Here is a 22,757-nt window from a genome sequence, read left to right as displayed (position 1 = left end):
AAGTTTCCATAATGTTAACATACATAAACACCTCAGAACAGCCTCAGCTCATCGGGGCATGGACTCCACAAGGTGTTGAAAGCATTCCACAGGGATGCTGGGCCACTTTGACTCCAATGCTTCCCACAGTTGTGTCAAGTTGGCTGGATGTCCTTTGGGTGGTGGACCATCACACAGGAAACTGTTGAGTGTGGAAAAACCCAGCAGCGTTGCAGTTCTTGACACAAACCGGTGCGCCTGGCACCTACTACCATACCCCGTTCAAAGGCACTTCAATCTTTTGTCTTGCCCATTCACCCTCTGAATGGCACACATACACAATCCATGTGTCCATTGTCTCAAGGATTAAAAATCCTTCTTTAACCTGTCTCCTCCCCTTCATCTACACTGATTGAAGTGGATTTAACAGGGGACGTCAATAAGGGATCATAGCTTTCACCTGGATTCACCTGCTCAGTCTATGTCATATTTGTGGAGTTATTAACAGTGTTATTACAATTTGATAATAGTGTCCCTAACCCTATAGTATCTGAGCCGTGTAGTAGTATGTAGCAAAATGCTACAGTTATGGAAGTGTGAGCCTCAGTTGTCTATTTGTCTAAGTGTAAAGTCCACCTGTCCTGTGTTGGGTTGGGTCTTGTTACGGTATGTGAACCTGATTCTGGTGTCACCACCCTACTTAGCAAAATGCTCTTTGTTGGTCTGCAGTATAAAATGTTCTTTGTTGGTCTGCAGTATCAAATGCTCTTTGTTGGTCTGCAGTATAAAATGTTCTTTGTTGGTCTGCAGTATCAAATGCTCTTTGTTGGTCTGCAGTATCAAATGCTCTTTGTTGGTCTGCAGTATCAAATACTCTTTGTTGGTCTGCAGTATAAAATGCTCTTTGTTGGTCTGCAGTATAAAATACTCTTTGTTGGTCTGCAGTATAAAATGCTCTTTGTTGGTCTGCAGTATAAAATGCTCATACACCTTGTTCGGAACAATGTCTATTAAATCGATTTATATTGGCTCCCACAGCGTATGTGAAGAGTAGATTTTTGAAAATGCTTTATTGGGCAAGGCTAAATCCTAACCCATTCATTCTTTCTGTGCTGGTTCAGTTCTGAAGATTTTACATTTTATCCATTTAGCAGACGCTCTTATCCAGAGCATCGTCATCATCATTCATCGTAATTCATTTTATTTAGCCAGGATAGACCACAAAGCGATTTACAGTTAATTCTTTAATCTTAAGGTAGCTCGGTAAGACAACCACATATCACAGTCCTGGTAAGTAAAACCTTTCCCTGATTAAAGAAGCTATCAGCGAAGTCAGTGACATTAAGAAAATAACTTTGCCAGTGTTTCTAGCGTTCCTCGGTGTCTCTCTGTGTTGTTTCTGTTATTGTGATGGATGGTGTCGTGACATGAGTGTTGTTTAGTTATCTTCGGAGGCCTAAGTAGTGGTTTGATAAACATTCACACTCATCTCAGTAGGCCCCTGTAAATACTGTGTTTTCATTATGACCAGCCACTGCGCCAACAGGTCTGCTCCTCAGACCAGTAATCTGTACACATTGTCATGCTGCGACTTGTCCAGATAGGTGATCACTGACACAGTCACCCACAGCCAGATTCCCCCATTCTCTAGATACACCATCCTCAGTGCGATCGGGAAATTTAAGGCATCTGAAATTCTTACTTAGCTTTACAATAGGACAATTAGCACATGTGCAGTATCACATTTGAGCTTCAGGCTGCTGTATGAATTGTGATCTATAATAGCTAGGTTGTCTAAACATGAAGTTGATTGTTATTCTCTTTGTCGTTATATTCAGACCTGAAGTTAACAGGGTGGAAGAATACTTTCTTCATGTTTCACTGTGAATGCGTAAAAGCTGTTATGTCTTGATGGATGTGTTTGTAAGTGCCATTTGATCACTCTGACACTTACCTGACGTTGCATAGTACAATACAGTATGTGTTGTTGTTGTTGTCCTTGTTGTTATTTGTGTACTACTGCAGGACCCTGGGAACAAGGACACACACACACACACACACACACACACACACACACACACACACACACACACACACACACACACACACACACACACACACACACACGCACACAGTCACCCACACACTTCCGCAGCCCCACACACACACACACAAACACACATAAAAACTGAGCACTTCATATCTCATATCACAGGTGATGAAAGTGTGTAGGCTTAAGTTATTCAATTTATCTTACTGATTTACCCAACCCTGAACCCTAGCTGTCTGCAGCATGTAATGTGGAGGAGAGTCTGTTATTTAAGATGGTGTGATCTCTCTCTCTCTCTCTCTCTCTCTCTCTCTCTCTCTCTCTCTCTCTCTCTCTCTCTCTCTCTCTCTCTCTCTCTCTCTCTCTCTCTCTCTCTCTCTCTCTCTCTCTCTCTCTCTCTCTCTCTCTCTCTCTCTCTCTCTCTCTCTCTCTCTCTCTCTCTCTCTCTCTCCAGGTTGGAGCGTCCCCAGGTTCTTATCCTTTAATGTGGGAACTGCTGGTGCCAAGGTATTCTCTGAACCTACTGTAGAGGAGTTTGGATACACTGTGCAACAGTTCAGGAATCACCAGGGAAAATGGTGAGGCTACTGAGTCATGCATTGCATAGGCCGCAATGCAAACGTACTGTGTGGTAGAAAGCACTTGGTTCTGTTATTTCACAGACATAACTTAAAGGTAGTTAAATCATGGTAGGAATAGAATAATGATAATGGTACACTGTACTACACTATGCTGATGTTTTGCTGTGTCCAGTCACTCTCACACAGACATACAACACACCCCAGCAGAGCTAACCTAAACCCTACTGTTGTATCTGGGTTCGGAACCCCTACTTGGAACATCCATTTTCTCAGGCCACTGTTGTTCCTATTCTTACCACTAGGTCACATGACCCTCAGCAAAGTTGGCAACGGGGCTGGATGCAGACACTTCAAACACAGTAGTGACACACAGATACACACGCAGATACACACACATATACACACACACAAACCCTTGACAAACCACCACACATACGTTATACAGTTGTCTGCTGATCAGCGCAGACATCACAGTTAGACTCTTAGGTTCACGTCTTTGCTCACATACTCACTTCCTGTGGTCTGTAATGCTGTCTGTCTGCATCCGGGCGACTACAGAGGAGATATTTTCCTTTTGAATACGTCTCTGCTTCCTTTCCTACCCATCATAAATAAACATGGAGACTAAGGCTAAACCTATTAACTCTCTCTGTGTGGATGGAGAAGTCAGTAACAAAGGAAACTAAGGCTTAACCTATGTCACATTAACTATCTCTGTGTGGGAGGAAACGTCGGTAACAAAGGAAAGGGGCCTGAAGATGTTTCTCTGTCTGCACTCTCCACTAGACAAACATTTCATCAGATATGTTAAGTGGGAAATGAACCAACAGAACAAATAATGATAACGAGTTGTATAATTGCCCCAAGGACTTACAGTGCCTTGCAAAAACATTCAGACCCCTTGGATTTCTTTATATTTTATTGTAATACAAAGTGGGATTAAAATGTATTTCATTGTATTTCGTTTTTTTTTACAATCTACACAAAATACTCCGTAATGTCAAAGTGTAATAAAAATGTATAAAATATATAAATTAAATAACTAAAATACAGTCGTTGCCTAAGTGTTCAGCTCCCTAAGTCAATACGTTAGAAACATCTTTCGCATTGATTACAGCTGTGAGTCTTCTTGGGTACGTCTCTAAGAGCTTTACACACCTGGATTGTGCAATATTTGCACATTATTCTTTTCAAAATTCTTCAAGCTCTTTCAAGATGTTGGGGATCATGGCTAGCCAGCAATTATCAAGCAGATTTAAGTCTTGTTGATGTCAAGCATACTCGCACCATGATGCAGCCAACACCATGCTTGAAAATGAAGAGAATCAGTTACTCAGTGTTGTGTTGGATTTGCCCCGAACATACGGCTTTGCATTTAGGCCAAAAAGTGTATTCCTTTGCTGTTTTTTTTTGCAGTAGTACTTTAGTTGCATACAAGATGTGTAACGGCATTCCTCCTCCTCTTTATACGAAGAGGAGGAGTAGTGATTCGACCAAAGTGCAGCGGGTTGTGAATACATAATGATTTATTAAAGCCAACGACGAAACACGAAAACAAACACTTGGAAGGATTACAAAATAACAAAAACGAATGTAGACTGACCTAAACCATGAGAACTTACATATAACACGAAGCACGTATGAACAGGTACAGACTATAACAAACGAACGAACAAACGCTACAGTCCCGTGTGGTGCGCAGACACAGACACGGACGACAATCACCCACAAACAAACAGTGAGAACAACCTACCTTAATATGACTCTCAATCAGAGGAAACGTCAAACACCTGCCTCTAATTGAGAGCCATACCAGGCAACCCAAAACCAACATAGAAACAGAAAACATAGACTGCCCACCCAAAACTCACGCCCTGACCAATAAACACATACCAAACAACAGAAAACAGGTCAGGAACGTGACAAGATGCATGTTTTGGAGTATTTTTATTCAATATATTTGTATTATTTTCAATCTGTCATTTAGGCCATTATTGTGGAGTCACTACAATGTTGTTGATCCATCCTCAGTTTTCTCCCGTCACAGACATTGAACTCTGTAGCTCTTTTAAAATGACCCATGACCTCATGGTAACATCACTGAGCAGTTTCCTTTCTGTCCTGCAGCTCAGTTCAGAAGGACGACTGTATCTTTGATTTGTCTGGGTGGTTAAATACACAATCCACAGCATCATTACTAACTTGACAATGTTTAAAGAGATATTCAATGTCTGATTTGTTATCTACCAATCTACCCATCTACCAATCACTGTCCTTCTTTATGAGGCTTTCGAAAAGCTCCCTGGTCTTTGTAGTTGAATCTGTGCTTGAAATTCACTACTTGACTGAGTGACCTTACAGATGTTGTATGTATGGGGGAGAGAAAAGGGGTAGTCATAAGAAAATCATATAAACCCCTATTATTTCACACAGACTGAGTCCATGTAATTTATTATGTGATTTGTTAATCCAAATTTTACTCCTGAACTAATTTAGGCTTAGAATACTTTTTATAACAACTTTACACTGATTATACAAAACATTAACAACACCTGCTCTTTCCATGACATAGACTGACCAGGTGAATCCAGGTGAAAGATATGATCGCTTATTGATGTCACTTGTTAAATCTACTTCAAACAGTGTAGATGAAAGGGAGGAGACAGGTTAATTAAAGAAGGATTTTTAAGCCTTGAGACAATTGACACATGGATTGTGTATGTGTGCCATTCAGACAAAACATGTAAGTGCCTTTGAACGGGGTATGGTAGTAGGTGCCAGGCGCACCGGTTTGTGTCAAGAACTGCAATGCTGCTGGGTTTGTCATGCTCAACAGTTTCCTGTGTGTCCACCACTCAAAAGAATGGTCCACCACCCAAAGGACATCCAGCCAACTTGACACAACTGTGGGAGTCAACATGGGCCATATTTTTCTTCCACTTTGACATTACAGTATTTTTTGTAGATTGTTAACAAAAAAGATAATTCAATCAATTTTAATCCCTCTTTGTAACACAATAAAATATGAAGAAATCCAAGGGGTCTCAATACTTTTGCAAGGCCCTGTAAGTGGACGGTTTTTTATATGGTTTTGACTAACCTCTTCCCCGGGCTAATTCATCGGTTTTGACTAACCTCGTCCCCGGGCTAATTCAACAGGTTTTGACTAACCTCTTCCCCAGGCTAATTCAACAGGTTTTGACTAACCTCTTCCCCGGTCTAATTCATCAGGTTTTGACTAACCTCTTCCCCGGGCTAATTCAACAGGTTTTGACTAACCTCTTCCCCAGGCTAATTCAACAGGTTTTGACTAACCTCGTCCCAGGGCTAATTCAACAGGTTTTGACTAACCTCTTCCCCGGTCTAATTCAACAGGTTTTGACTAACCTTGTCCCAGGGCTAATTCAACAGGTTTTGACTAACCTTGTCCCAGGGCTAATTCAACAGGTTTTGACTAACCTCTTCCCCGGTCTAATTCAACAGGTTTTGACTAACCTCTTCCCCAGGCTAATTCAACAGGTTTTGACTAACCTCGTCCCAGGGCTAATTCAACAGGTTTTGACTAACCTCGTCCCCGGTCTAATTCAACAGGTTTTGACTAACCTTGTCCCCGGGCTAATTCATCAGGTTTTGACTAACCTCTTCCCCGGTCTAATTCAACAGGTTTTGACTAACCTTGTCCCCGGGCTAATTCAACAGGTTTTGACTAACCTCGTCCCAGGGCTAATTCATCAGGTTTTGACTAACCTCGTCCCCGGGCTAATTCATCAGGTTTTGACTAACCTCGTCCCTGGGCTAATTCATCAGGTTTTGACTAACAGCGTCCCAGGGCTAATTCATCAGGTTTTGACTAACAGCGTCCCAGGGCTAATTCATCAGGTTTTGACTAACCTCGTCCCCGGGCTAATTCATCAGGTTTTGACTAACCTCGTCCCTGGGCTAATTCATCAGGTTTTGACTAACCTTGTCCCCGGGCTAATTCAACAGGTTTTGACTAACCTCGTCCCTGGCCTAATTCATCAGGTTTTGACTAACCTCGTCCCTGGGCTAATTCATCAGGTTTTGACTAACAGCGTCCCAGGGCTAATTCATCAGGTTTTGACTAACAGCGTCCCAGGGCTAATTCATCAGGTTTTGACTAACCTCGTCCCTGGGCTAATTCATCAGGTTTTGACTAACCTCGTCCCAGGGCTAATTCATCAGGTTTTGACTAACCTCGTCCCTGGGCTAATTCATCAGGTTTTGACTAACCTCGTCCCTGGGCTAATTCATCGGTTTTGACTAACCTCGTCCCTGGGCTAATTCATCGGTTTTGACTAACCTTGTCCCCCTGGGCTAATTCATCGGTTTTGACTAACCTCGTCCCTGGGCTAATTCATCAGGTTTTGACTAACCTCGTCCCAGGGCTAATTCATCGGTTTTGACTAACCTCGTCCCTGGGCTAATTCATCAGGTTTTGACTAACCTCTTCCCCCTGGGCTAATTCATCAGGTTTTGACTAACCTCGTCCCCGTGGGCTAATTCATCAGGTTTTGACTAACCTCGTCCCTGGGCTAATTCATCGGTTTTGACTAACCTCGTCCCTGGGCTAATTCATCAGGTTTTGACTAACCTTGTCCCCCTGGGCTAATTCATCGGTTTTGACTAACCTCGTCCCTGGGCTAATTCATCAGGTTTTGACTAACCTCTTCCCCCTGGGCTAATTCATCGGTTTTGACTAACCTCGTCCCTGGGCTAATTCATCAGGTTTTGACTAACCTCTTCCCCCTGGGCTAATTCATCGGTTTTGACTAACCTCGTCCCTGGGCTAATTCATTGGTTTTGACTAACCTCGTCCCTGGGCTAATTCAACAGGTTTTGACTAACCTCGTCCCCGGGCTAATTCATCAGGTTTTGACTAACCTCGTCCCCGTGGGCTAATTCATCAGGTTTTGACTAACGTTGTCCCCGGGCTAATTCATTGGTTTTGACTAACCTCGTCCCAGAGCTAATTCATCAGTTTTTGACTAACCTCGTCCCCGTGGGCTAATTCATCAGGTTTTGACTAACCTCGTCCCAGAGCTAATTCAACAGGTTTTGACTAACCTCGTCCCAGAGCTAATTCAACAGGTTTTGACTAACCTCGTCCCAGAGCTAATTCAACAGGTTTTGACTAACCTCGTCCCCGGGCTAATTCAACAGGTTTTGACTAACCTCGTCCCCGGGCTAATTCATCAGGTTTTGACTAACCTCGTCCCAGAGCTAATTCAACAGGTTTTGACTAACCTCGTCCCCGGGCTAATTCAACAGGTTTTGACTAACCTCGTCCCAGAGCTAATTCAACAGGTTTTGACTAACCTCGTCCCAGAGCTAATTCAACAGGTTTTGACTAACCTCGTCCCAGGGCTAATTCAACAGGTTTTGACTAACCTCGTCCCTGGGCTAATTCATCAGGTTTTGACTAACCTCGTCCCAGGGCTAATTCAACAGGTTTTGACTAACCTCGTCCCAGAGCTAATTCATCAGGTTTTGACTAACCTCGTCCCAGGGCTAATTCAACAGGTTTTGACTAACCTCGTCCCAGGGCTAATTCATCGGTTTTGACTAACCTCGTCCCTGGGCTAATTCATCAGGTTTTGACTAACCTCTTCCCCCTGGGCTAATTCATCGGTTTTGACTAACCTCGTCCCCGGGCTAATTCATCGGTTTTGACTAACCTTGTCCCCCTGGGCTAATTCATCGGTTTTGACTAACCTCGTCCCTGGGCTAATTCATCAGGTTTTGACTAACCTCGTCCCAGGGCTAATTCATCGGTTTTGACTAACCTCGTCCCTGGGCTAATTCATCAGGTTTTGACTAACCTCTTCCCCCTGGGCTAATTCATCGGTTTTGACTAACCTCGTCCCTGGGCTAATTCATCAGGTTTTGACTAACCTTGTCCCCCTGGGCTAATTCATCGGTTTTGACTAACCTCGTCCCTGGGCTAATTCATCAGGTTTTGACTAACCTCGTCCCAGGGCTAATTCATCAGGTTTTGACTAACCTCGTCCCAGAGCTAATTCAACAGGTTTTGACTAACCTCGTCCCAGAGCTAATTCAACAGGTTTTGACTAACCTCGTCCCAGAGCTAATTCAACAGGTTTTGACTAACCTCGTCCCAGGGCTAATTCAACAGGTTTTGACTAACCTCGTCCCAGGGCTAATTCAACAGGTTTTGACTAACCTCGTCCCTGGGCTAATTCATCAGGTTTTGACTAACCTCGTCCCAGGGCTAATTCAACAGGTTTTGACTAACCTCGTCCCAGGGCTAATTCATCGGTTTTGACTAACCTCGTCCCTGGGCTAATTCATCAGGTTTTGACTAACCTCTTCCCCCTGGGCTAATTCATCGGTTTTGACTAACCTCGTCCCCGGGCTAATTCATCGGTTTTGACTAACCTTGTCCCCCTGGGCTAATTCATCGGTTTTGACTAACCTCGTCCCTGGGCTAATTCATCAGGTTTTGACTAACCTCGTCCCAGGGCTAATTCATCGGTTTTGACTAACCTCGTCCCTGGGCTAATTCATCAGGTTTTGACTAACCTCTTCCCCCTGGGCTAATTCATCGGTTTTGACTAACCTCGTCCCTGGGCTTATTCATCAGGTTTTGACTAACCTTGTCCCCCTGGGCTAATTCATCGGTTTTGACTAACCTCGTCCCTGGGCTAATTCATCAGGTTTTGACTAACCTCGTCCCAGGGCTAATTCATCAGGTTTTGACTAACCTCGTCCCCGGGCTAATTCAACAGGTTTTGACTAACCTCGTCCCCGGGCTAATTCAACAGGTTTTGACTAACCTCGTCCCAGAGCTAATTCAACAGGTTTTGACTAACCTCGTCCCAGGGCTAATTCAACAGGTTTTGACTAACCTCGTCCCCGGGCTAATTCAACAGGGTTTGACTAACCTCGTCCCAGAGCTAATTCAACAGGTTTTGACTAACCTCGTCCCAGGGCTAATTCAACAGGTTTTGACTAACGTTGTCCCCGGGCTAATTCAACAGGTTTTGACTAACCTCGTCCCAGAGCTAATTCATCAGGTTTTGACTAACCTCGTCCCAGGGCTAATTCAACAGGTTTTGACTAACCTCGTCCCAGGGCTAATTCATCAGGTTTTGACTAACCTCGTCCCCGTGGGCTAATTCATCAGGTTTTGACTAACCTCGTCCCAGAGCTAATTCAACAGGTTTTGACTAACCTCGTCCCCGTGGGCTAATTCATCAGGTTTTGACTAACCTCGTCCCAGGGCTAATTCATCAGATAGAGAGTCAGCTGGTGGATGACACTGGGTTTATTACAAAATAACAGTAGAGATTTAGCCTGGGTAGCAGAGACTGATTCTCAAACTAGTAGAGATTAATTGTTTGGTCATTTGTAATCTTGACAAATACCCCACTTGAAACGTGGAGGGTAAAGAATAAAAACAGTGAGTCAATATAGGGAAAACCCAGAGTCCCTGCGAACCCCAAAGAATAGAGGTGCCTTGTTGTATTGAAAGCCTGAATGTATGACATCACAGAGAAATCCGGGGTCAAAGTACACCCTCTTTGTCTAATTGGCTGCTTCCCGTCTCAGAGTGTAGGTTTTGGCTCTAACACAAAGTCAGGGAATGTTTATCACCCTCTGAATCACACTACTTGCTGAATCACTATTCCTATGAAGCACAATTAAATAAGGGGAGTTTTGGAATATTCCAGGAAACAACATTGAACACAAATACCAAGAATTGTATACTTAATGGTAACAGTTAATCTAACACCAGCAATGAGAAGCACAACACAATAGTGTGTATTCTGTAGCCAGTGGAAGGTATGTTTCTCTTCTTTGTGACACCAGGCTGGCGAAGAACTTTGCCCACTGGCCATCCAGTCCTGCATCCAGCTGATGCCATGGACTTTCATTCAGTCTTTACTAGGTTTAATATCACACCAACATATAGATTTGTTTGCAATAGAATATCATACAGGTATTCCCAGAACTCCAGATGTACTCCCATGAATGGCCAATCAAAACACAGCAAGACTCCACTGACACACTGTCACACCCCAATGACCATAATTTCAGTATGTCTGTGCCCACTCTTTCTCAGTCTGAGTGGTGCTGTTGTGTTGTTATACTGTACCTCACAGGATGTTGTAGTGAGTCCATCTGTGTGTCAACAGTTTAGGAGTGCTAGGTGGTCTGTCTGTCCACACTGTGTAGTCTAGCAAGGTGGGGATTTCCTCCATGATGTGTGTCATGTGTAATGGATTGGGCTCTGCTCTCTCTCTCTCTGTGTGTGTGTGTGTGTGTGTGTGTGTGTGTGTGTGTGTGTGTGTGTGTGTGTGTGTGTGTGTGTGTGTGTGTGTATATAAGCTAATCAAGAAAGGGTAATATGTGTGGCTGGTTTCTGTGGGAGGGTGTTTGACATCACATTGTGTAATGTAGTGGGCATGTTTGTCCTGCTTGGCTGACTCACATGGTGGTAATGCTGTGTAATCACCATGGTTACCCAGCTCCTGATCCACCAGCAGCAGACAACGGGACTGCCACTGATTATGGCTCTCTCCTTCTCATGCAACAGAAGGAGACTGAAAACATCCCCTTGCAGATGTAGGATCTTAATTTCAGCCAGTTTGTTACAGCAGGAAAATAATCCTGCAGCAAGAGGAAATGTGAATTATTATGTGGATTATATAATGGACATTTCTTTTATAGGGATTGATACATTTTTCGTAAGGGGAAATCAAGTCTGACATTTTAAAGTGGAAATTACAATTTTTAGAAGCCTTTTTAAACCTCGAACACACTACAAGTTTGCATTTCCTGCTGTGCAGGAAAATTCTCTGCAACAAAAGAGTGATCAAATTAAGACCCTACATGTGTGCACTTTGCCCCTCAAGGTTAAGGTGCTTATTATACCTTCCACCCTAAGATTAACTGTTAGTGATGATGTTGGTAGAGTATGTGTTTACCTTCCACACCTGTAGAAAAGGACAAACTCTGCTTACAGATCATGTTACTCTAATTGTCTTGTTGTGAATGTATGGTACTGTATCCAAATATTTCCTGACAATGGTATTACAGTAGTTGCCATTAATGAAGTAATTTAGATCTTCACACCATTGTAAGTAATTATTTGTAATATGTGAGTGTGTGTGTGTGTGTGTGTGTGTGTGTGTGTGTGTGTGTGTGTGTGTGTGTGTGTGTGTGTGTGTGTGTGTGTGTGTGTGTGTGTGTGTGTGTGTGTGTGTGTGTGTGTGTGTATTTTCCCCCAGGTTGCTGGTTGGTTCTCCCTGGAGTGGATACAACCAGGATAGGAAAGGAGACGTCTACAAGTGTGAGATCAGAGGGGCCAGTTCAGGATGTCAGAGACTCAACCTGCAGAGTAAGACAGCTCCAGCTATTTTCTATAAACAACTCTTATTCTTTTAGCAATCCTTGTGTGACTCATGTAGTCTTATCTTGTGTTTTACCATAACAGTCCTTTAAATCTCTTTGAATACTGTCAAATCTGTCTGTCAGTCAGAATGATGGCCACAGTAGTTAGGATGGGATTTTGTTCAGAGTTGAGAGTTCTCATTGAACTCACTGTGCTCATTTTGTGTTTTAATGAATGTTAGTAAACCTCTGTAATTACACCATGAGAATGTATTCAATAACACTTTACATTAAAGTGTTTTTCTTATTCCTGCATAATTATTTCCTGTAAGGACAGTGTACTAACTGTTCTTCCTCTCCTGTTACAGACTCAGTCAGCATATCAACAGTGAGTAATGTCAATGTCAACATGAGCCTGGGGCTGACCCTAACCCGTACAGCTACAGAAGATACATTTATGGTAAGCAGACTTTACATCACTACTTCTGTACAGCTGTAGGGAGGATGTGGGGAGACAGCAGGAGAGAGAGAAGGAGCTGCAACAGAGATATGGCGACCTGCTGCTGGAGAAAGAAGCTCTGCTGTCTGCCAAATTCTAACACATACATACACCATACGTGCTTACTAGACACACCAAATACATAAGACCAACACATACTATAAAAACACATTGAGTAAATGCACACACGCTGCTGGAGGTGTCTGCTAAAGCACAGGATCATAGCCACCCTTGTCTCCCTCAGCAAATCTGTGAGAGAAAAAATATTGTGCTGATCCAACCAGGACTTTGTGCTACCCTGACCCTAGCTACCCTAACCTTAACCCTAGCCACCCTAACCCTAGCTACCCTAACCTTAACCCTAGCCACCCTAACCCTAGATACCCTAACCCTAGCTACCCTAACCCTAGTTACCCTAGATACCCTAACCCTAGCTACCCTAACCCTAGATACCCTAGCTACCCTAACCCTAACCCTAGATACCCTAACCCTAGCCACCCTAACCATAGATACCCTAGATACCCTAACCCTAGATACCCTAACCCTAGATACCCTAGCTACCCTAACCCTAGATACCCTAACCCTAGATACCCTAGATACCCTAACACTAGGTACCCTAACCCTAGATACCCTAGCTACCCTAACCCTAACCCTAGATACCCTAACCCTAGCCACCCTAACCATAGATACCCTAGATACCCTAACCCTAGATACCCTAGATACCCTAACACTAGGTACCCTAACCCTAGATACCCTAACCCTAACCATAGCTACCATAACCCATAGCTACCATAACCCTAGATACCCTAGCTACCCTAACCCTAGATACCCTAGCTACCATAACCCTAGATAACCTAACCCTAGCTACCCTAACCCTAGATACCCTAGCTACCATAACCCTAGATAACCTAACCCTAGCTACCCTAACCCTAGATACCCTGGCTACCCTAACCCTAACCATAGCTACCATAACCCTAGCCACCCTAACCATAGATACCCTAGATACCCTAACCCTAGATACCCTAGATACCCTAACACTAGGTACCCTAACCCTAGATACCCTAACCCTAACCATAGCTACCATAACCCATAGCTACCATAACCCTAGATACCCTAGCTACCCTAACCCTAGATACCCTAGCTACCATAACCCTAGATAACCTAACCCTAGCTACCCTAACCCTAGATACCCTAGCTACCATAACCCTAGATAACCTAACCCTAGCTACCCTAACCCTAGATACCCTGGCTACCCTAACCCTAACCATAGCTACCATAACCCATAGCTACCATAACCCTAGATACCCTAACCCTAGATACCCTAGCTACCCTAACCCTAGATACCCTAGCTACCATAACCCTAGCTACCCTAACACTAGATACCCTCACCCTAGATACCCTAGTTACCCTAACCCTAGATACCATAACCCGAGATACCCTCACCCTAGATACCCTAGTTACTCTAACCCTAGATACTCTAACCCTAGATACCATAGCTACCCTAACCCTAACCATAGCTACCATAACTCATAGCTACCATAACCCTAGATACCCTAACCCTAGCTACCCTAACCATAGATACCCTAACCTTATATACTCTAACCCTAGATACCCTAGTTACCCTAACCATAGCTACCATAACCCAAAGCTACCATAACCCTAGATACCCTAACCCTAGCTACCCTAACCCTAGCTACCCTAACCCTAGCTACCCTAACCCTAGATACCCTAGCTACCCTAACCCTAGATACCCTAGCTACCCTAACCCTAGATACCCTAACCCTAGATACCCTAACCCTAATCCTAGCTACCCTAACCCTAGATACCTAGATACCCTAGCTCCCCTAACCCTAATCCTATCTACCATAACCCATAGCTACCATAATCCTAGATACCCTAACCCTACATGCCCTAGCTACCATAACCCTAGATACCCTAACCCTAGCTACCATAACCCTAGCTACCATAACCCTAGCTACCCTAACCCTAGATACCCTAACCCTACATACCATAGATACCCTAACCCTAACCCTAAACTTAACCCTAGCTACCCTAACCCTAGATACCCTAACCCTAGATACCCTCACCCTAGATACCATAACCCTAGATACCCTAGATACCCTAACCCTAGATACCCTAGCTACCCTAACCCTAGATACCCTAGATACCCTAATCCTAGATACCCTAACCCTAACCCTAGCTACCCTAACCCTAGATACCCTAACCCTAGATACCCTAATCCAAGCTACCCTAACCCTAGATACCCTAACCCTAACCATAGCTACCCTAACCCTAGATACCCTAACCCTTGATACCCTAACCCTAGAAACCCTAACCCTAGATACCCTAGTTACCCTACTCCTAGCTACCCTAACCCTAAATAACCTAACCATAACTATCCTAATCCTAGCTACCCTAAACCTAGATACCCTAACCCTAATTCTAGCTAACCTAACCCTAGATACCCTAACCCTAGGTCCCCTACTTCTAGCTACCGTAAACCTAAATAACCTAACCATAACTATCCTAATCCTAGCTACCCTAAACCTAGATACCCTAACCCTAGTTACCCTAACCCTAGATACCCTAGCTACCCTAACCCTAGATAACCTAACCCTAGCTACCCTAACCCTAGATAACCTAACCATAACTGTCCTAATCCTAGCTACCCTAACCCTAGATACCATAACCCTAGGTAGCCTAACTCTAGCTACCCTAACCATAGATACCCTAGCTACCCTAACCCTAGCTACCCTAATCCTAGCTACCCTAACCCTAGATACCATAACCCTAGGTAGCCTAACTCTAGCTACCCTAACCATAGATACCCTAGCTACCCTAACCCTAGCTACCCTAACCCTAGCTACCCTAACCCTAGCCCGCACGGTCACAAGGGAAATGTATTCATGGTAAGCAGATTTAACCTATATCTGATTGTACAGTTGGAAAGCTCCTAGAAGATCAGTTTGGGATTGGCTGATAGCCTAAAGATTGTTTTGGATGTTTTACCGTCTGTCTCATGCGTCGTCTTGTCTTTTCCTGGTAGACATGTGGACCTCTGTGGGCTCAGAAATGTGGCAGTCAGTATTACTACCCAGGGATCTGTGCAGAAGTCAACCCTCTCTTCAACCCCCTGTCTTCATTCTCACCTGCCCTTCAGAGTAAGAGTCCACAATCATTTTTACATGTGTTTCCTTAGAATAAGAATTCTGTATTGTTTTCACCTTTGATTAAAAGTATAAATGAAGTCCTACTGTATATCATATTTAACGCCCCTTTGTAATTGGAGTTACCGTATACATGGCTACCATCTTTCCAGCTTGTGGGGGTCCCATGGATATTGCTATTGTCTTGGATGGCTCTAACAGTATATATCCCTGGCCACCAGTTGTGGCTTTCCTCAAGAAACTGTTGGAGAACTTGGATATTGGACCTGACAATACTCAGGTAAGTGGGATCACAGTTATCAGTGTACTGTACATTAATTTCTACCTGGGCTCAGGTAGAATGAAATGCCACAACTGCCATTTATTTATAGGAATTGTCAAAAGCCGGATGCAATCGACAATGCAGCTTTTAAAGGGAATGTTCCTGCGTTCTAGGAGATCTCATTCACGATAAACAATGCATATTTTGAAATTGCCTTTAAAAGCCGCATTGCCGACAACCCACTGTCGGATTGAATCCTGGCCCAAGTAAATGACATGCATTTGTCCCTATCAGTTTGTTTGTTGACTTTATGTTTTTGCTTCCAGGTAAGTATTATACAGTACGCGGTTGATCCGGCTTTTGAATTCTATCTGAACTCCTACAAAACCAAAGACTCAATCATTGCGGCCGCAGCGAACATACCCCAGAAGTCAGGCCTGGAGACTAACACCTTCCGGGCCATTGAGTTTGCCAGGTGCGTCTCAGTGAGCAACACTTTCCCTGCCTGCAATGCCAACATTCTCAGTAATTTCCTCTTGTTTTCTGGTAGTCAATGGGTCCTTAGGTGACTGTGACCTCATGTATTCTAAATAAACATATCCTGCCTCTGTTGACTCAACATATTTATAAAAAGACTTGAACAAAAGGATTAGAATCTCTATTTGCAAACTGAAACCCCCCCAAAGAGGAGGTTAGAATGGAACACTGGAATAGAATAGAAAGGAATAGAACACTTGGAAGAATGGAATTCAATGGAATCCAACACAATAAAATGTGTTCAGAACAAGCGTTTTAGAAGCTATTTCTTTACATGCTTATTGCTATTGACTTGGGTTTGAGACGGATGTTGCTGTTTGACACCTATTGAGTGTGCATCTCAGACGGCAGGCGTTCCTGCCTACGAACGGTGCCCGACCTGGAGCCAGCAAGGTGATGGTGGTGGTGACGGATGGAGAGTCTCACGACAAGGGCCTCAAAGACGACGTCATCGGGAAGTGTGAGCAGGAGAAGATCACCCGGTTTGGTATTGCTGTAAGTTAATATCACATTTAGCTTGACTTTATATATCTAGGTTTGTCTCTCTTTAGCAAAAGGCACATAGGTATACGTATATACAGTGTTGAGTGTGAGGTATTAACATTTACTGTTTGATCCCTTTATAACATGACATTTTTATGTTTTATTAATCGTCCCTTTCATTCTAATATAAATTGCTTTAAAATGTATTATTTATTATGTTTCTAGGTCCTCGGGTATTACATAAGGAATGACATCGACACTAAAAACCTGATTGCTGAGATCAAGTCCATCGCCAGTACCCCGACAGACAGGTACTTCTTTAATGTGTCAGCTGAGGAAGCTCTACTTGAGATCGCTGGAACTCTGGGAGACAGAATCTTCAATATAGAGGGTACACTACCGTTTTCTAAAGTCATTTATTCCGAATTTTTTATATTTGTATCCATAATGAAAAAATATCGACCTATATACATTCCAACAATATGAATGGATCTTGAAGACATGTTACCTTTTAAGAAGGTAGCAGTCTTACTCTGTACAGGACAGTAAACAAAGCCACTAATCTTGTCATTGTGTGTTGTCTCGAGAGACAGGTACTGGGAAAGGGGGTGATTTTCAGATGGAGATGTCCCAAGTGGGCTTCAGTGCACACCAAACCAAGAAGCAGGTATGTATGGGCTAAGGATACTATCACACAAACCTCCACATGTATTTCCAACCTGTAAGCCACTATTCAGCATGTTTAAACAGGCCATTCTCTCCCAATTGTTCTAGAATATGATGATGCTGGGTGCAGTGGGGGCCTATGGCTGGAGTGGTACTGTGGTTCACTACACTCCTCAGAAATCAGACATCTTCCCCAAGACGGCCTTCGAGAACATTCTAGAGGACAGAAACCACAGTTCACTATTAGGTATGTGAGTTTGATATGTTTTACAAGTCAATATTTACTCCTTTATCTTCATTTTAAGCGGTGCTATTTTATTGTTGGTTTATCATACAGCACCAAGCCAATCTTACACCTCTCAAACTAAATATATCTTGATTTACAGTGTGACTGGCAGTAAGACCTCTAGCACTGGATATTGATACAATCCATAATGTTCTGTTTGGCTGTTCGGTTCAGGCTACTCTGTGACAACGCTGAATGATGGCAGCACGGAGTACTACGTGGCTGGCGCTCCTCGGTCCAACCACACTGGACAGGTCATAGTGTACATCATCAACAGCAAGGGACAACCCACCGTCATAGACTCCCAGAGAGGAGATCAGGTACGAGAGTGGGACTGGCTGACAGAGAAGAGCATGTAACTTTTTTCTGGTGGTAGATGTCATAGCTTTCTATTATCTCTGTTCTCTCTATTATCTCTGTGATCTATCATATCTGACTTGTTAATGTTGTTATCCTTTGTTTCTGCTCACTGGCTCTGAAGATACTGTGTGTTCCATGTGCTTTCTATTCTGTAGATAGGCTCTGAAGATACTGTGTGTTCCATGTGCTTTCTATTCTGTAGATAGGCTCTGAGGATACTGTGTGTTCCATGTGCTTTCTATTCTGTAGATAGGCTCTGAGGATACTGTGTGTTCCATGTGCTTACTATTCTGTAGATAGGCTCCTACTATGGCAGTGTACTCTGTCCTCTGGATGTGGATAAAGATGGTGTGTCTGATATACTGCTGGTCGGCGCTCCCATGTTCATGAATGAACAGAAGAAGGAGACTGGGAAGGTCTATCTCCTCTCTTTCACCAAGGTAAGCCACACATACTGCACTGTACTGTACTCTACTGTACAGCACTGTGCTGTACTTTACTGTACTGCACAGTGCTGTATTCTATTGTACTGTACTCTACTGTATTGTACTCTACTGTGCTGTACTCTACTGTGCAGTATTGTACTGTACTGTAACCTACTGTAGTCTACTGTACTGTACTCTACTGTACTGTAACCTACAGTAGTCTACTGTACTGTAATCTACTGTGCTGTAATCTACTGTACTGTACTCTACTGTACTGTAACCTACTGTAGTCTACTGTACTGTACTTTGAGATACTCTGAGATATCTACTGCAGCCCTCATCCTCCACATACAACACCTCTCTGTTAAAGGTCCCCAAAGCACACACATCCCTGGGTCACTCGTCTTTTCAGTTCGCTGCAGCTAGCGACTGGAACGAGCTGCAACAAACACTCAAACTGGACAGTTTTATCTCAATCTCTTCATTCAATAACTCAATCATGGACACTCTTACTGACAGTTGTGGCTGCTTTGCGTGATGTATTGTTGTCTCTACCTTCTTGCCCTTTGTGCTGTTGTCTGTGCCCAACAATGTTTGTACCCTGTTTTGTGCTGCTACCATGTTGTGCTGCTGCCATGTTGTGTTGCTACTATGTTGTTGTCATGTCGTGTTGCTACCATGCTGTGTTGTAATCTTAGGTCTCTCTTTATGTAGTGTTGTCTCTCTTGTCGTGATGTGTGTTTTGTCCTATATTTTTTTATTTATTATTATTTTTAATCCCAGCCCCCATCCCCGCAGGAAGCCTTTTGTCTTTTGGTAGGCCGTCATTGTAAATAAGAATTTGTTCTTAACTGACTTGCCTAGTTAAATAAAGGTTTAATCAATGTTTTTTTTTTTTATACTGTACTCTACTCTACTATACTGTAACCTACTGCAGTCTACTATATGTACTGTACTCTACTATACTGTACTCTACTCTACGGTACTGTAACCTACTCCCAAAGCTTTCTCATGACAATGCCCGGCACATCTTCCTAAAGCCTTTCATCTCTTTTTTGAGGGCAGACCCAATACTGTATATTTCATCTAATGCTTTCAAGTTGGTGTACACACCACAACTTCTGAGCACAGTGGTTCAGGACATTGTGAAAGAGATCATCCTGAGCACACTTACAATATATTCAATATGAATTATTTTGCATTGGTGTTTCTAGGGCATCCTAAGTGACCAGGGGATCCTGAAGGGTCCGTCCCCGGCGGACAACGCTCGTTTTGGGATGTCCATCTCAGCGGTACCTGACCTCAACATGGATGGTTACAGTGATGTAGTGGTGGGAGCCCCGCTGGAAGACAACAACAGGGGGGTCATTTATGTCTTCAACGGGGACAAGAAGAAACTGAGGACACAGTGTTCTCAGGTAGCGACAGGACTCAACACTGTCCTCTGAATACAGACCTGCTGATGATGCAGATGGTGCTCAGGCTGTTAGAATTCAGCCAACGTGAGCATTGGATGTGAGATCCAGTTGTGAGATCATCTTTAATCCTGTTCATTTCAGAGAATCCTGGGCTCCAAGCTGGACCCTGCATTGAAGTATTTTGGGCGGTCCCTTGACGCCAACTCCGACCTAAACGATGACACCATCCCAGATGTATCAGTGGGGGCTTATGGGAAGGTGGTCCAGCTCTGGTGAGATTCGCTAGTTTCTTCTCTTTTCTTTGTTTTAACCCTGTTCCACTCCCCCTCTTCAGAGGTCAACTATATAATTTTGTTTCCCACAATTCCAACACGTCCCACTCAAGTTGCCAGCTGTTCTTAGCAGCTGGCCAAATTATTTTGGGTGACAGTAACTCTAAACCAAACCAATGGAATTACAGTAGGTTGTGAGAGAAACATCCAATACTTGTCTCCTCAAGTTTTAGTTGACTGAGGGAGATGTGCTGTCTCATGGACAGCTTGGTCTTAACTGTGTCAACTACTTGAGTGTTGTTATCTCGTCCCACTCCATATGAAGAGCAGAACAGCTAGCTGAAATACTATGCTGTCCATTCCCCGCTGGGTCTGACACTGCTGCTAATACATAGCTGCTGATGTCCATTATATCATTATTTAAAGAATGAATCAATCAGTCAGTCAACCAATTAACCAATCAATTAACCAATACAGGAATGAATCAATCAACCAATCTAAAGTTGACTCCTACAGTATGACTTAATGATTAGGATTATGACAAGAATACTCAGTAGACTGTTCCTCTCCCAGGTCTCGAGGTCTGGCCGTGGTGACAGCGAGGGCGACCTTTAACCCAGACAAGGTCAACATCCTGAGTAAGACGTGCAGGGTCAGTGGGAGGCTGGTGTCCTGCTTCAATACCACTGTCTGTTTCAGTGCAACCTTCAGGCCCAAGATATCTGTAGGACCTGTGGGTAAGCCCTGCTTTCCTGTGTCAATCTATCTCTCTCTCTTTCTCCTTCTCTTCCACTTCCTCTCTCTCCCCCCCTCTCTCTCTCGCTCTCTCCTTCTCTTGCTCTCTCCCTCTCCCTTCCCCTCTCCACAGTCACTGTCATATCAGTGATCACGCTCAGTATTACAGGGGCTTCTCACATCATAGCAATGGTCTTAGCGCCCTCTAATTGTGTCTTGTTGCCTCTGTTACGTCTCACCTCAGCTCTCAGGTACAACCTGACCCTGGATGCTGATCTCCAGTCGTCTCGTGTCACCTCCAGAGGTCAGTTCAGTAACTCGGAGAGAGTCCTGCAGAAAGACATCAGGGTTTCCACCAGGGAGGTCTGTGACACCTATGAGGTCTTTGTTCAGGTAAAGATAGATAATATGAAATAGTTTGATGATGGTTTGCTGAATGAAGTGTGTCTGGTTTTCCTCCTTCATCAGGTCTTATTGAATTACTGTGTTCATTTTGAATGGAGGAAGCATCCTTTCAACAACACTTAAAGGGACAATCCGCAGTTGAAACAATAACAAAGCATAACCACTCTCAAATTCATAGACAGAGCTATGGATGCAAGGACTGACCAATCCATGATATAAAAAGTATAGTTTAAACCATGTTTTGAGGCTATACAGTTGTTGTTCACATTTACATTGTTTACAAACATTAGAGTAAAACAAGCTTATATTTAAGGTACTGATGGGGTACAACAGTTGAACTAAGCTCATGAGGCATTTATAAGTTATATTCTTCAAGAATCAATTGGTACATATCATTAATATATCAATCTCTTTAAAAATAAATATATTATTATTTGAAGAACATTGCCAAGACTAATATTTTCATATATGTATAAACATTAAAAAGGATATAAATTACACTACATTGCTGTATTCTCATGTGGTTTTCCTTATACAATTCCAATAATGTTACTAAGTTCTGATCCTGCAGAGAATTAGCTATGTACAGTATGTAGCTAAAATCTTGTACAATGTTTGTTGTGTTGCACATGTTCCCAGTCAAATGAATTAAACGAATCAAATAAATCCTATCTTATTGTCTGACAGGAGGCCCCTGACTTTGTGAGCTCCATCGGTCTGCGTGTGGACATCGCTCTGCATGACCCAGACTCCAGTCCTGTTCTAGATGTCCTCCGTCCTACCTCATGGGAGTTCTTTGTGAGTTTCAATAATATGTGATAGAGCATACAGCACCAGTATAAAGTTTGGACACACCTACTCATTCCAGGGTCTTTCTTTATTTTTTACTATTTTCTACATTGTAGAATAGTAGTGAAGAAATAACACATATGGAATAATGTAGTAAACACAAAAGTGTTAAACAAATCAAAACATTTTATATTTGAGATTCTTCAAAGTAGCCACCCTTTGCCTTGATGACAGCTTTGCACACTTGGCAGTTGCTTGAATTTTTTTTTAAGTGTCTATTGATAGTAGTATCTGTGCTTTATGTGTTAGTGCAGGGCTAGGGCTAGGGTTAGGGTTAGGGTTAGGGTTAGGGTTAGGGTTGGGGTTGTGGTTGAGGCTAGGGTTAGGGCTAGGGCTAGGGTTAGGACTATGGTTAGGGTTAGGGTTGGGGTTGGGGTTGTGGTTGAGGCTAGGGCTAGGGTTAGGGTT

At 43.3% G+C, this 22,757-nt stretch overlaps 1 protein-coding gene across 1 annotated transcript in view; it reads left to right on the top strand.

Annotated features, from left to right (window-relative positions):
• The first annotated feature begins 1,502 nt into the window (after nucleotides 1-1,502).
• Nucleotides 1,503-22,757, top strand: part of LOC120044785 (integrin alpha-2-like) — a 31,736-nt gene continuing 10,481 nt past the window's right edge. The window contains exons 1-18 of the mRNA XM_038989458.1: nucleotides 1,503-1,542; nucleotides 2,484-2,607; nucleotides 11,883-11,992; nucleotides 12,354-12,445; nucleotides 15,531-15,645; nucleotides 15,804-15,931; nucleotides 16,240-16,388; nucleotides 16,795-16,945; nucleotides 17,159-17,324; nucleotides 17,527-17,600; nucleotides 17,708-17,846; nucleotides 18,060-18,205; nucleotides 18,542-18,685; nucleotides 19,885-20,088; nucleotides 20,230-20,360; nucleotides 20,934-21,097; nucleotides 21,340-21,488; nucleotides 22,188-22,298. Coding sequence (XP_038845386.1) covers nucleotides 1,503-1,542; nucleotides 2,484-2,607; nucleotides 11,883-11,992; nucleotides 12,354-12,445; nucleotides 15,531-15,645; nucleotides 15,804-15,931; nucleotides 16,240-16,388; nucleotides 16,795-16,945; nucleotides 17,159-17,324; nucleotides 17,527-17,600; nucleotides 17,708-17,846; nucleotides 18,060-18,205; nucleotides 18,542-18,685; nucleotides 19,885-20,088; nucleotides 20,230-20,360; nucleotides 20,934-21,097; nucleotides 21,340-21,488; nucleotides 22,188-22,298 — 2,337 coding nt within the window. The remainder of the gene's footprint in view (nucleotides 1,543-2,483; nucleotides 2,608-11,882; nucleotides 11,993-12,353; nucleotides 12,446-15,530; nucleotides 15,646-15,803; nucleotides 15,932-16,239; nucleotides 16,389-16,794; nucleotides 16,946-17,158; nucleotides 17,325-17,526; nucleotides 17,601-17,707; nucleotides 17,847-18,059; nucleotides 18,206-18,541; nucleotides 18,686-19,884; nucleotides 20,089-20,229; nucleotides 20,361-20,933; nucleotides 21,098-21,339; nucleotides 21,489-22,187; nucleotides 22,299-22,757) is intronic.

This window comes from Salvelinus namaycush, chromosome 3 (assembly GCF_016432855.1).
Source record: "Salvelinus namaycush isolate Seneca chromosome 3, SaNama_1.0, whole genome shotgun sequence".
Classification (NCBI taxonomy): domain Eukaryota; kingdom Metazoa; phylum Chordata; class Actinopteri; order Salmoniformes; family Salmonidae; genus Salvelinus; species Salvelinus namaycush.
This window is presented reverse-complemented; position numbering and strand designations above follow the sequence as displayed.